The sequence below is a fragment of the Balaenoptera musculus genome, chromosome 11 (assembly GCF_009873245.2).
Source record: "Balaenoptera musculus isolate JJ_BM4_2016_0621 chromosome 11, mBalMus1.pri.v3, whole genome shotgun sequence".
Taxonomy (NCBI): domain Eukaryota; kingdom Metazoa; phylum Chordata; class Mammalia; order Artiodactyla; family Balaenopteridae; genus Balaenoptera; species Balaenoptera musculus.
This window is the reverse complement of record NC_045795.1, coordinates 61,140,046-61,153,491: the sequence shown is the minus strand read 5'-3', so window position 1 is coordinate 61,153,491 and position 13,446 is coordinate 61,140,046. Positions and strand designations below refer to the sequence as shown.

Sequence of the window (13,446 nt, the reverse complement as noted above, 5' to 3'; positions counted from 1 at the left end):
AATCTTAATAAATACAGAAATATTGATAAAAACCAACACTCATTCAAAATGAAGCTCTTAAACTAGAAGTGAAAAGAAATTCCCATAACTTGATAAGGAGTAATTATGAGAATCCCATAGTTATCATGATAATAGTGAAATATTAGATGCATATTATTTAGAATCAAGAACAAAAGAAATATGCTCACTATTATAGCTTCAGTTCAGCACTGTGATGAAAGTCCTGGCCAGTTCAATAAGACAGGAAAAATAAACAAGTGGTAAAAGAATCGTAAAGGAAGAAACAAGTTCATCATTATTTGCAGATGATACACTTGTTTAAATAGGAATTGTTAAAGAGTTCTGCAACATTGCTGAATGCAAAACCAATGTACAGAAATTTAATAACATTAATTTATTTTAGCAATAAAAATAAATATTCAAAAGGGCAAGCAAAATGATAATGTACCTAGAGACAGGATATATAAGAACTTTATAGAAGATGTCAAATGTTATGGAGGAATATAAAAGAAGGCATATATATATTGGGAGATAAAATTATATATATGTCAATGTGGCAGTTCTCCCTGTGGTAATAGATAAATTCAATGCATTTACAATCAAAGTTTCAACAGAGTTGTAAGACAAGAACTTGAAAATCTGACCCTTAAATTGATATGGAAAAGTAAAGAAACAGGAAGAACCAAGATAATTTTAAAGACAAATAAGGAGGGGTGTTATGATCAACTAGGTCAAATCTTACTATAAAGCTTTTAGATTGTATGGTGTTGACTCAAGGAGTGACAGATAGCTTACTAGGAAAACAGACTTGAGTATGCATGGGAATCTGGTGCATGACAGAGGTAGTAGAAGGAATCACTAGAGAAATGATAATCTATTAAAATTGGTGTTGGAATAATCTTTATGGAAAAATATGAGAAGCCTATCACATATCATACACATACACACAGAAGTCTGGGAGGATGAATTATCTAAATGTAGAAAGAAATATTATGACTTTTAGAAGGAAATAGAGGAGAATATATTATGGAATGTTAGATAGCAGTAAAATATATATGAAATGGATACATACATACATAGTGTTTTTAAAATTTTTTTTCTTCCCTAGAAATTCTATAATTTTAGTTTGGTTTTTTTTTTTCCATCTAAGAGTTCTCTAAAAGAGGTTTTAAAAATTATCAAGTGGAAAGGTCTCTTTTTTTTTCTAATTTTGTTATTATTTTCTCATTTTATTGTAGTGTGATCAGAGAATATTTTCTTTATTATTTTACCTTTTGGATCTTGTTAAGGTTTTGTTGTTTAATATTGGTCAATTTGTACAGTTATTTTTCAGGGAATATAGTTTGAAAGATATTAATTAGATCTATCTTACTATGTTACTCCAGTTATCCTTATCTTTACATACTTTTTTATACATTTGATCTGTCATAGGGCTGAAAGAAATTAATTACATTTCACTATCCCTACAATATTCTTGTCTATTTTTGTCTATTTTATTCTTGTCTTGTATATAATTTTTGGTTTATAAACACTGTTGCCACATTATTTGTTGCAAAAATATACATTACTGTTTATGGATTATTTAGCATTACAAAGTGTCATTTTTGTCCTGTTTAATAATTTTTGGCCTAAATTCTACCTTCTCTGATGTTAAGATCATGCCTCCTGCTCTGTTTGTCTTTGCCTATATCCTTGCCCATTCTTTAATTTTGACCTTTCTGTATCACTTTGAGTGGTATATTTTTTAGTCAACGTAGAGTTCAATACTGCTTTGTTATATAACATGACTTTTTTTTTAAACAGATGAGTCAAATCCATTTATATTTATTGACATGATAGATTTATTTGGTCTTTGTTTATATTACTTTGTGTTATGTTTTTTAAAATTTATTTATTTATTTTTGGCTGCATTGGCTCTTCATTGCTGCGTGCAGGCTTTCTCTAGTTGTGGCGAGCGGGAGCTACTCTTCGTTGCGGTGCACGGGCTTCTCATTGCGGTGGCTTCTCTTGTTGCGGAGCACGGGCTGTAGGCAAGCGGGCTTCAGTAGTTGCGGCTCGCGGGCTCTAGAGCGCAGGCTCAGTAGCTGTGGCGCACGAGCTTATAGTTGCTCCGTGGCATGTGGGATCTTCTCAGATGAGGGTTCGAACCTGTGTCTCCTGCATTGGCAGGCGGATTCTTAACCACTGTGCCACCAGGGAAGTCCTTGTGTTATGTTTTTAATAGTTTTTAAAATATTTCATTGTCTGATATTTTTTATTTGCTTTATTTTTTTCTGTATGATTCTGAACTTAGAAGAGTTTTTATTTTAGTTCTGGTATTGCCTTAAAATATACATTTATAATTATAATCAAAACCATGTAATACATTGCCTTTACTATGCTATCTCTTTAAATAATATCTCTTATTTCCATTAATTCTCTTTCCTTTTCCCTCTGTTTTATCCATCATCTGATTGTATTAATAATATCTTTTTCCTGCTTACCTTTGTACTGTTAAATGTAATTATTTTTCATTCCTTGATGTATCAACTTTAAAGAATACTCTTTAATTTCTTGCTACTATAGAAGCGACAATAAGTGAACATCCTCTGCTCCCATGTTCTTCCCTCTTTCTAGTCCCAGTTTTTGCTATTTGTACCATGTCAACATTTTCAGGGCCTCTGGAGTTTTAGGGGGTAAAATGCCTTGATCCTCATTTTTATCCCTCTCTGCAGGCACTGTCATTTAACAAGCCCCTGTCTGCTGAGTCATTTACCGTCCTCTACCCAATTTCGGTCTTCTGAGATTGTTTTGACATCTTTTGTCCTCTGTGCTTTCCTTTCTACTTCTCTTTGTTCTTGTATATTTATACTGTTCTTATTCCCATGCTGTCATTTCATTGACATTTTGAGAGGGTTGGGGTAAAACATACTCATGCTATCTTCCATATTTAACCAGAATCCCCAAATAACTCTTACTTTTGATAGAAAATGTTTTGCATTAGAAGTTAAAAAGGATAGAAATTTTACATGCTATATCATCTTAGTATATATATATGTGTGTGTATATATATATATATATAGAAAGAGAGAGAGAGAGAGAATAAACTACACTTCTAACAGCAATTTATCTACATAGTTACTGTCTTCTGACATATTTTTCAGTATTCTGTATTTAATGCAATGGTCATTTATTTTAAATTTACTTTGTTTTAAAGCTTTTCATTATGATATGTAACATACATAATGAAAATACACATGAAACAAAAATCAGTTGTAAAATAAATGCTTGTGTATTTGTCAGCTTAGGCTGCCATAACAAAATACCATAGATTGAGTAGTTAAACAACAAATATTTATTTTCTCACAGTTCTAGGGGCTGGTGCCAGTGTGGTCAGGTTCTGGTGAGAGCCCTCTTCCTGGCTTGCTAACGGCTATTTCTGGCTGTGTCCTCACATGGTAGAGAGAGAGTTCTGGTGTCCACTCGTCTCTTATAAAGGTATCAGGTCTACTGGGTCACAGCTCTGCCCTTATGACCTTATTTAACCTTTATCACTTCCTTAAAGGCCCTTTCTCCTGTACAGTCACATGGGGGGCAATTAGGGCTTCAACACATGAATTTGGGGGGACACTATTCAGTCCAGAGTAGCTGTGTGACAACTAGTCATGTCACAAAATGGAACATTTTGAACACCCATAACCTCCTGCCCTAGAGGTTACTACTATCCTAATTTTTGGTATTTTTTTCTTGCCTTTTTAATTTATATTTTTACCTCCTGAGTATGCATTCCTAAACAAAATAGTTAAGTTTTGCTTGTTTTTGAATTTTCATATAAATGGAATTATATTTTTGTAATCTTTTGTGTCTGGCTTTTTTTGTTCAATATTATGTTCTTAAGACTCATTCTTGGTGTTGTGTGGAGGTATAGTTTATTCATATTCATTGCTATACATTATCCCCCTTTAAGAATATAACAGATATTTAATATATTCAAAAATGTATGGAGATTTTGGTTGTTTCCCATTTTTGACTTTTATGGGGAATGTTCATGAACTTTTTGGAGCTGTATCCTGGTGCCCATAAGTACATATTTCTGTTGAGTGTATGTACCTAACAGTAAAATTAAAAGATCACAGTGTATGTGTGTTTTCACCTTTATTTGATAATATTCACTGCTTTCCAAAGAGGTTGTACAAATTTACATTCCCACCAGCAAGATATGAGTTTCTGTTGCTCCATATCTTTCTCAATATTTGGTACTGTCACGATTTAGAATTTTCCTCATCTGATGAGGGTATAATAATCTCTCAGTGTGATTTTATTCACATCTCCTTGATTAAGAAAAAGGTTAAGAATATTTTCATATGTTTATTGACTATTTGGATTTCTACTTTTATGTAATATCTATTTAATTTTTTGCTCGTTTTCCAGTTGGTTGCTCTGACACATTTCTAATTGATTTGCAGGGGCTCATTATTCCAGATGTAAACACTTTTGAGGTATATGTGTTGCAAATATCTTCTACTCAGTAGGCTTACTTTTTCACTCTCATAAAGTTGTCTTCTGATGAACAGAAATTCTTAATTTTAACATCCTAAAATGTACCAGTGTTTTCCTCTGTGGTTAGTGCTTCTTATATCATATGTAATAAATCTTTCCCTAACCTGAGGTCATGAGACTTCTCTGTGGTTTTTGTTGTTTTTGCTTTTTTAGTTTTTTTTTTTTAAACCTTCAAAAAGCTTGATGTCTTTGTCTTTCACAAAGAAATTTAGATCTTAATCCACCTAGAACTGATTTTTGTGTTTGGTGTAAAGTTGGATGTTCAATGTCATTTTTCTGTTGGGATTCCTAATTCTTCAGCATCATTTACTGAAGACTGCCCTTTCCCTGCTGTTTTGCAGTGCCACTTTTGTCACCAATTCAAGGTCTGTATGTGCATTGGCCTGTTTATGGGCCAACTATTCTGTTCCACTGGTCTGACTAATCTTACGCCAATGGCATACTGTTTCAATCATTAGAGCTTATAGTAAATCTTGATATCCAGTAGAGCACATTATTTTCTCCTACCTTGTTTTTCTGTCTCAAAAGTGTCTTGGCTATAATTGGCTCTTTGCATTTTCATATAAATCTTGGAGTCAGTTTGTCAAGTTATATAAAAAAAGCCTGTTGGGATTTTGGTTGGAATCACGTTAAATTTATTAGTCATTTTGGGGAGCCTTACAATATTGTGACTTTGAATCTAAGAATACAATATATCTCTCCATTTATTGGGTTTTCTGTAATATTACTTAATATTTTTATAATTTTCTTTGTAGGGATTTTGCTCATACTTTGATAGTCTTATTTCTAGAAACTTGATATTTTTAACTGCCAGTGTAAATGGTATTCTTAAAAACTATTTTATTTTGTTTGTTGCTAGTATATATACAATTGATTTATGTATATTAATTTGTACCTAGCTACTTTTCTATACTCTCTTATTAATTCTAATAGTTTACCTCTAGATTACATTGGCTATTTTATGTACACAATTATATTATCTATAAATCACGGCATCTTTGGTACTTCTTTTCCTATTTTTTTCTTTGAATTTTATTTATTTATTTTTTTATATAGCAGGTTCTTATTAGTTATCTATTTTATACATATTTCTTTTCTTATTCTTATACCTTTTATTTCTTTTCCTTGCTTTACTACACTGGCTAGGATCTCCTTTACAAAGCTGAATACAACTGATGTAACAGAGATCTTTGCTGTTTTTCCTTCTGATCTCAAAGAGAAAGCTTGCTGTGTTTCACAATTAAGTATGATGTTTACTCCTTTCTTTAAAGTGGTTACCCTTTGTCAGAGTACAGCAATTCCCTTCTACTTCTACTTTTCTAAGAATTTTTAATCATAAACAGATATCAAACTTTATCAAATGACTTTTCAGCATCAATTAATATGACCACTTGATTTTTCTTCTTTAATTTATTAATAGAAATGGAACACATTTTCTATTGTAGCATGTATTAATTTATAGTCAGCAAAAGACAAAAATTGAAAAGTTGGAAAAAGAGAAAGCTCTACAAAGCTCCTGTTATTATACCAAAAATATGCCCTGCTTGAGCTGGGCAGGGGGCAACCGTCCCAGATGGGTTGGTGAAGAATGTCTTTGGAAAGGCCTCACAGTCTGAAACTACAGAGATTCTATCATTAACCCAGGGAGATAGAATAATCTCAGGAATTTTATGGTCACTTTGAGGTATACAAGCCAACAGCTTCATTCATGGGTTATTTTCGGAATATGTTCCAGGACCATTTGTTCTTAGTTCTGCATCTCTTTCTCTTTCTGAGTAGGACTTCCCTCAACTGCATTCAGGTGTGCACCTAACAGGTGAGTGTGTGGGGTGGGGGAGGCAGGGGGTTCATCTGCCCTGGCCACCCCAGACCAATGAAATCAGACCCTCTGGGGCTGTGACCCAGGCATCAATATTTTTTAAATCTCCCCAGGGGATTCCAATGGGCAGCCAAGGTTGAGAACCACTCATCTATAGCTCTGTGAAGCTGAATATCACATGTGTGTTTATGAAACGAAGTCCACAGAGAAGATACCTAAGCATTGCAAAGTCAGATAGGCAATAGGATTCTACATTACCCAAATGAGACCCAGCAGGATGAGTAAGAGAAAAAAGTCACCCAGTGAAGGAATAGAAGGAGAGGACAGAAAGGAAAGGCACAAGAATGACGGCAAATCTACTCACTCCATTCTCTCTGGAAGTTCGGTTTGGGTCATGCCCACACAATTGACCAAAATAGTGATGGTTATAAATAAACTGAACCACCTGAGAGGCCTGTGTTAAGGAAAAGCTGAGAGTCACCACGTTTTCCTGAGGTCACCTGTGATCACCTTGATGCTGAATTGATTAAATCCATAACTCTTTAGCTAGGATCAACTTTATGTTCCTGTCACATAATAACAGCTGACACTGAGTGCCTACCCTCGGCTGAATACTTCATCCACATTATTTCTAATACAACTAACCTACAGGTGGATATTATTACCTACACTTTGGAGCTAAGCAAACAGGCTGACAAAGCTTAAATATTTTTCCAAGGTCATATAGCTAGTCAACCATGGCGCTGAGATGTGGACTCAGATTGTCTGAAAATAGAACCCTGAGCAAGATGAAAGGACACAGAATCCCTTTTCCAAAATGTCCTTCTGCCCTCACACCTGTATTTCACTATACAATATGGCCTGAAATTTCATCCTGCAAATGTGTCTTTTTTCCTAAAAGACAAGGAGAATGCAGTCGCGCCTCCCTTATCCATGGTTTCATTTTCTGCAGTTTCAGTTACCCGTGGTCAATGGTGGTCTGAAAATAAGCTTTAAATTATCCACCATTCTGAGTTAATGTGATGACATCTCAGCCTTCCCACTCCCTCCCACCAGGGATCCCCAACCATCAACATTGTTTGCTTCTGACACCCAACCATCAACATTATTATGGCTCCATGATCCGGGGTCACCCAAAGCACATGCGCCTCCCTCTGACTTATCATCAGGAGGTCAATAGTAGCCTAATGTCCTGTCACAATGGCTACATCATTCACCTCACTTCATCTCATCACGTGGGCATTTTATCATGTCACATCATCACAAGAAGAAGAAGAGTGAATACAGTACAAAAAAGAGAGAGACCACATTCACCTAACTTTCATTACAGTATTTTGTTATAATTGTTCTATTTTATTATTGTTGTTGTTAATCTCATACCTAATTTAATCTCTTGCTTAATTTATAAATCAAATTTTATCATAGGTAGGTATGTATAGGGAAAAACATATAGGGTTCAGTACTGTCTGTGGTTTCAGGCATCCACTGGGGGTCTTGGAACTTATCTCCTATGGATAAGGGGGGACTACTATACTCCTAGGAAGTCAGAGATAAGGGGAGGGCTACACGCTTTCATGGCAATCAGGTTCGTCAGATTGTTTTTCCAGTTTAGCTGAGATCAGGCACACTAAGGAAATGGACATCTGGTTAGGAATGGAGGCAGGCACAGTGGAGTAAAATGCCGGCTCAAGGAGAAGATTCCAAACAGGATTAGGCTGTTGAGGAGAACTCTGAATAGCAAGAGGGGAGAATCTTAAAGGAGAGGTTGGGGGCAAATGGATTACAAGAAGGGGATAGAGACACTGAAAAGTAAGGTGAGTGGAAGGGGGTAAATAGGTGGGGCAGAAATGTTGGTGGCTAAGTCCAAAGATAGATTTCCCCCATTGGACACTTTTCTGAATTCCTAACAATTACTTCCTAAAGAAAACGCCTGAAGATATAAGCTTGACCTACAGAGTGAACCACTCATCTTTCGTAATTTCAGTTTGAGCAGAAGTATCTAAATCTGTTTTAGTTTTCTGTAAACGCCTTTAATGTGCCCTGTTTTACAGTTACTTAGGAACCCATCTATTTTGAAAAGGGAAATTCTACTAATTAAACCATATTTTCCTGTTGACTTGCAATTAAATTAAGAAATGTGTTCAGTTGGGGGGGAAATGTTAACCCAAGGATTAAATTAAAATCATATCTCCAACTCCACAAACCTTTAAAAGAATTATGATATATTCTGATAATATTACCTGTGAAAACATTCAGAGCAAATTTGATTAGAATTATAATTTTGGTGAAATATTAATAATAGGAGATTGAGAATTCCATACCTTGAATAATATTTGGGGGGCTGGAGCTACCAAGTTCATGAGATTTAAATATATAAATGCAGACTTTTGTGAGAAGGAGACCCTTAACAGTTTTTCTGTCCAGCTGTGACTCCACCCAGCAATTATTTATTCATCAAATCTCAAGATAAAAAGAATATTTACTGGTTACTTGGTTCTTTAAAGGGATTTTATTTCTAATTAGTTGTTTCTTACTTAACTAGATGTAATTCAACCAGGATGGATGAAAAGGAGTTTGTATATTTGCTGTTTTTCCTTATTTATAATTTTTATGTAATTGTATATTTAAAAAAAAAACCTATGTAGAGATGACATACTTAGAGAAAAAATTACCCTAATTCATTTCCATTAACTGCCTACTTCCTTATTGCTGATACTGCCCTAGGCAGGACGCAGGCTGGACCTTTTAACTAGCTGTGTGACCTTGGGCAATTAATTTAATGCCTCTGAGTAACAGTTTCATCATATGTAAGATGGAGGTGCTAATCCCTTCTTCAAGGGTTTCTGTACCTATTGACAGTGTTGATGCTTAGGAGGTATTTAGCAAATAGGAGCCTATTATTATTATTAAATACTCTTCTATAGCATTAGGAAAGCCGAGATTGAATTAAGAAAATATGATTCCCACTGGTTAGCCATAAAGGTAAAACATGTAAAGGGAAAATGTAATGTAGTGAGCTACCAGCTCACTGAGTGCTGTCCAGCAATCCAACAATCTACCCCAGAGTGCGAGGCGAGAGCTCTTTTACTAGACACCCGCTAAGAAGAGGCTGGCTACCATCTGCCAGGCAGCCGAGGCAAGGCTGGTCTTGCAAATTAACGTCCTAGAAGCCAAGGCTGAATTTGTTATTAGGAACTTCCAATTTGGACAGTCGCCAGGGAAGATCCTTGGAAACCAAGCCAAAGTCTCTTGTTTGTCCTAGTTTGGCTTGTCTTGAAAAAAAAAAGAAAAGTTCGAGGCAGCTTCTGAAGCTACATAAAGCAATTAATTTAATACAGACATTTGACCAGCGTTATTTCTAACCATTACTACGTTCCTCAATGGCATGAACCTCAGACTACTGACATTTTTAACCTGCCAGTAGTTTGGGGGTAACGTGCTGTAGGCAGTACCCCATTACCAGTGGGATCCCATTGAGACAATCTTCGCTCTGCCCGTTGCAGTCTGTTCTCTTTGCCTTCTCAAGAGTTGCTTTTTTGCCAAATAAGCAATCACTCTCCAGCATGGCTAGGACACAGAATATCAACCCACACCTATCGTATTTGCCCAAAGAAGCCTAGGGACCCTCTTACTGGTTATTATGTTGTGGGAAGAGCAGGCCACATATGATGAGAATGTACCTGGGTGTATCAGCAATCTCCCCTTTTCAAGTTGTGCATCCACACATGCGTCCAGACTGGTCTAGTTGAATCCCAGACCAGGTGTGGGTTGCATGAACACCTCCTCTGTCTTGGGACTGCTTTTGGGTGTTGAACACATTAAAACCACAAACTTTTTTTTTCAATTTGATGATCTCCTTGTTTTAGGATTCAATTGGAGGAAGGCTCTATTGTTAACCCCCAAAGAAGGTACGTGACACAGTGGGCACCTCCTGATTCTAACATGTGGAAGGAACAACTGTGCAAAGGATATGAGTGGACAGACACTTTGATGGCTGTTCTTCTGATCAGGTTGAAAGGACTGAATAACCACAGGGCCCGAGTGGCACTAAACCGGGAAATGGTCCTCCCTTTGTTCAGCACCATAAATGTCTAAAACAAAACACAACATAAAGCTGATTCACTTTGTTGTACAACAGAAACTAACACAACATTGTAAAGCAATTATAATCCAATAAAGATGTAAAAAAAAAAAAACCACAACAGAGGGTGGATCTCCAGTGAGAAACATGCATCCTCCTCCAGCCATGAGTTTGAGCATAAGTGAGATCATCTCAGGCTCAGGAGCAAGTAGGGCTCTGGGAACCACAGGTCAACGAGAGGCAAATGGAGGGGCAGAGAGTTAGGGAGGATCAGGGGCTAAAAGCCATATCCTCACCCTTCTAGCAAGACCCCAGGCCCCGCGGCTGACTGTGCATCAAGATGGGCCTCTGAGATTGCCCAGTGAACAGGCAGTTGACCCAGGGTTGGTGAGATGAATCATGCCCAGGGAGAGGATTCTGGTAGCAGGGGGGTGAAGTTCTGGTTGCATTTAATTCCTCTTCTGATTAGTGGATCATCCCTGGTCTGTGATGGTCCTTCTGTTCTCCACCTCCTAGGTCTCCCCTTTTAAACCTTCTACTGGTTCCCTCCTCTGAGCATTTTGGGGGATAACGGCTCTTGGCAGGTGAGAGGAAAGAGAAAGTCATTCCAGTGCCTTTTTTATTTTCTCTACAAACCATATTTGAGATGGCTGATTCCTGCCCCTCCCAACCCCCAAACATGCACACACCACTTTTTCAGCTGTATAGAACATCCAAGATAAAATACAAACAGGATAATTGTCATGAAACTGTTTAAACTGGTGGTTCTCAATCTTTGATTTTAGGACCCTTTCGTACTCTTGAAGATTACTGAGGACCTTAATGATCTCTTGTTAATGTTTATACCTTTTTGCTTATACCATGTGTGTGTGTATGTATATATATGTGTGTATATATGCGTGTATATATGTTTGTACATATGTGTGTGTGAGTGTGTATATATATATATATATATACACACACATACACACACACACATATATATAATATTAGAAATAAAAGAAGATAGGACCTTTTAAAACACAGGAGTATACAAGCGTACATTCCAGTAGCTGCTAGACAGATGTGATCCTCCATCAATAGCCTCTATGTTAACTACTGTATGTTCACAAAAGAATGTGAGTAAAAAAGACAAATGACATCTAAGTATTACTAAGAAATAGTTTTGAACTCCTGAACCCACTAAAAGGGTTTTGGGAACCCCAGGGGTTTTGAGATCATACTTTGAGGACCACTGGTTTAAATCATCCTGATTTTGGTTCCCCTTCCCTATTCTACCCTCCCCCCAGCCTCAAGATCTCTGCTCCCCACTTGCATAGAAAGCCAACACCTCTGGAGATCTGAGGCCAGAACTCATCCAAGGGAATAGCCAACTTCCTCTGAAAACTCCACAGCAGTTGTCACTGCTTTTGAGGATTTGGATTTAATTAACCTCCACCATGAATACCATAGAGACTCAAAGAGAGTATTGAGGAGGTGAATTAGATATATTTTTCACTAACTGAGTCCAGCTGACAGCCACATCACTCAGGGTGCAGGAGGAATCCTGGGCTGGGTGGGACAGAGGTTTCCTCTCCCAGAGCTGAGAATGGCCATTCTGGCCAGTAGCCCTTACCCGGTGTGTGCTGTAGAAGGGGTCCAGATCCTCCAGTGGCTCCCCGAACAGCTCTGCTGGGAGCTCGCCATAGAACTTGGGCAGCTGGTTGCACGCTTTCAAGTCAAGCTGGGGCCGAGGCTTCTCCTCCTGGTCCTTCTGTTTCTTGGACTTCTCTTTGGCTTTCTTTGCCTCCTGCTTAGCAGCAATTCGTTTTTCAATCTCCACCAGAGACTCTGGGGTGAATCGATGGAAGTTGGTAGTTGCCAGAGACCCAAAGGGGAATTCCATCTTCTCATTCTTCTTCAGGAAGAATTTATACTCTTATGAGAGTGGACATAACCACAGAGAGGTAACAGCCTGCCCACTGGCTCTCTCCCTCCCACCTTGCTTGCTACAACTGCTTCCCCCCCAACCCCCCACCTCTCCAGTTCCTTTCTTAACTCACACTGAGCTCCCCCAGGACCCCACTGCCCTGCAGCATTCTCGAGGGAGACTGGTTAGTTCATCTTACTCCACGTACCTCAGGGTGATATCTGTGCTGTCCATGAGCTTCTAGTCTTTGTTCCTTCATCATTTTTGTACCCCCTGCCCCCAACCAGATCCAGCCATACTGCCCTCTCTCCTCATTTCTATGACCACTGAGTAGCAGGCACTCTCCTGCATTCATCAAAGATGTTGGTTCATGATCTACTTTATCTAGGGTCTCCTCCTACTTTCTGATCACAACCTTTTATTTATTGACATTTTCAATGCTTCTCCCCCTCTCTGAACTCCATTTGGACTCCCCAGGCTGCTTTCTCTTTGTCCGTGGCTGAACACTTCTTTCCATATCCAGATCAGATCCTGTGGTCCACCATTCTGACCACTCCCTTGTCCTTATCCTAAATACCCAGCCTAGGTCAATCTAGATGAGTCTAATTCAGGTTTCTCTGAATCTGTACTGTTGAGGGGTGATGAGGAACATCAATGCCACTTAGGAATCATATGGTTTCCCTAGGCAGCAGTTTCTTCTAGTTTGATATTTCAAATACTGTTTGTCTTTCCTGACTGCTATTCCCCATTTCCCCTTCCAGTAAGACAATGACCACATTGCTTACCTCACAAAGAAAACACAGTTCCTTCAACTTCATGCCCCCAAACCTCCAACTTACCTGCAATCTACACCCTTCTATCTTCCCTCCTCCTGTCACAACCAGGAGAACATCACCCCTCATTCTGGCTAAGGCCAATCTTTTCCTTCTGTTTTGGATCTTATCCCCTCACTACCTCATTTCTCTTTCCTGACTTGTCTGCTGGTTCCCTCCTATCGGCATTTAGAGATGCTCAAGTCTCCTTCAACTTAAAAATTTTTTACTTAGTACATAGCCCGTCCAGTTCTTCCCTCTTCTCTCCTCCCATTCTCTGCTGAGT

General features: G+C 37.9%; 1 protein-coding gene across 3 annotated transcripts in view; it reads right to left on the bottom strand.

Moving 5' to 3' along the window:
* Nucleotides 1–12,324, bottom strand: part of SCN10A (sodium voltage-gated channel alpha subunit 10) — a 74,528-nt gene extending 62,204 nt beyond the window's left edge. For all 3 annotated transcript variants that reach the window (XM_036868976.1, XM_036868977.1, XM_036868978.1), the window contains exons 1-3: nt 12,055–12,324; nt 10,322–10,449; nt 6,723–6,803 (exon numbers count right to left, since the gene is read on the bottom strand). In XM_036868976.1, the coding sequence (XP_036724871.1) occupies nt 6,723–6,803; nt 10,322–10,449; nt 12,055–12,324 (479 nt within the window). The remainder of the gene's footprint in view (nt 1–6,722; nt 6,804–10,321; nt 10,450–12,054) is intronic.
* Between the last annotated feature and the right edge of the window lie 1,122 nt (nt 12,325–13,446).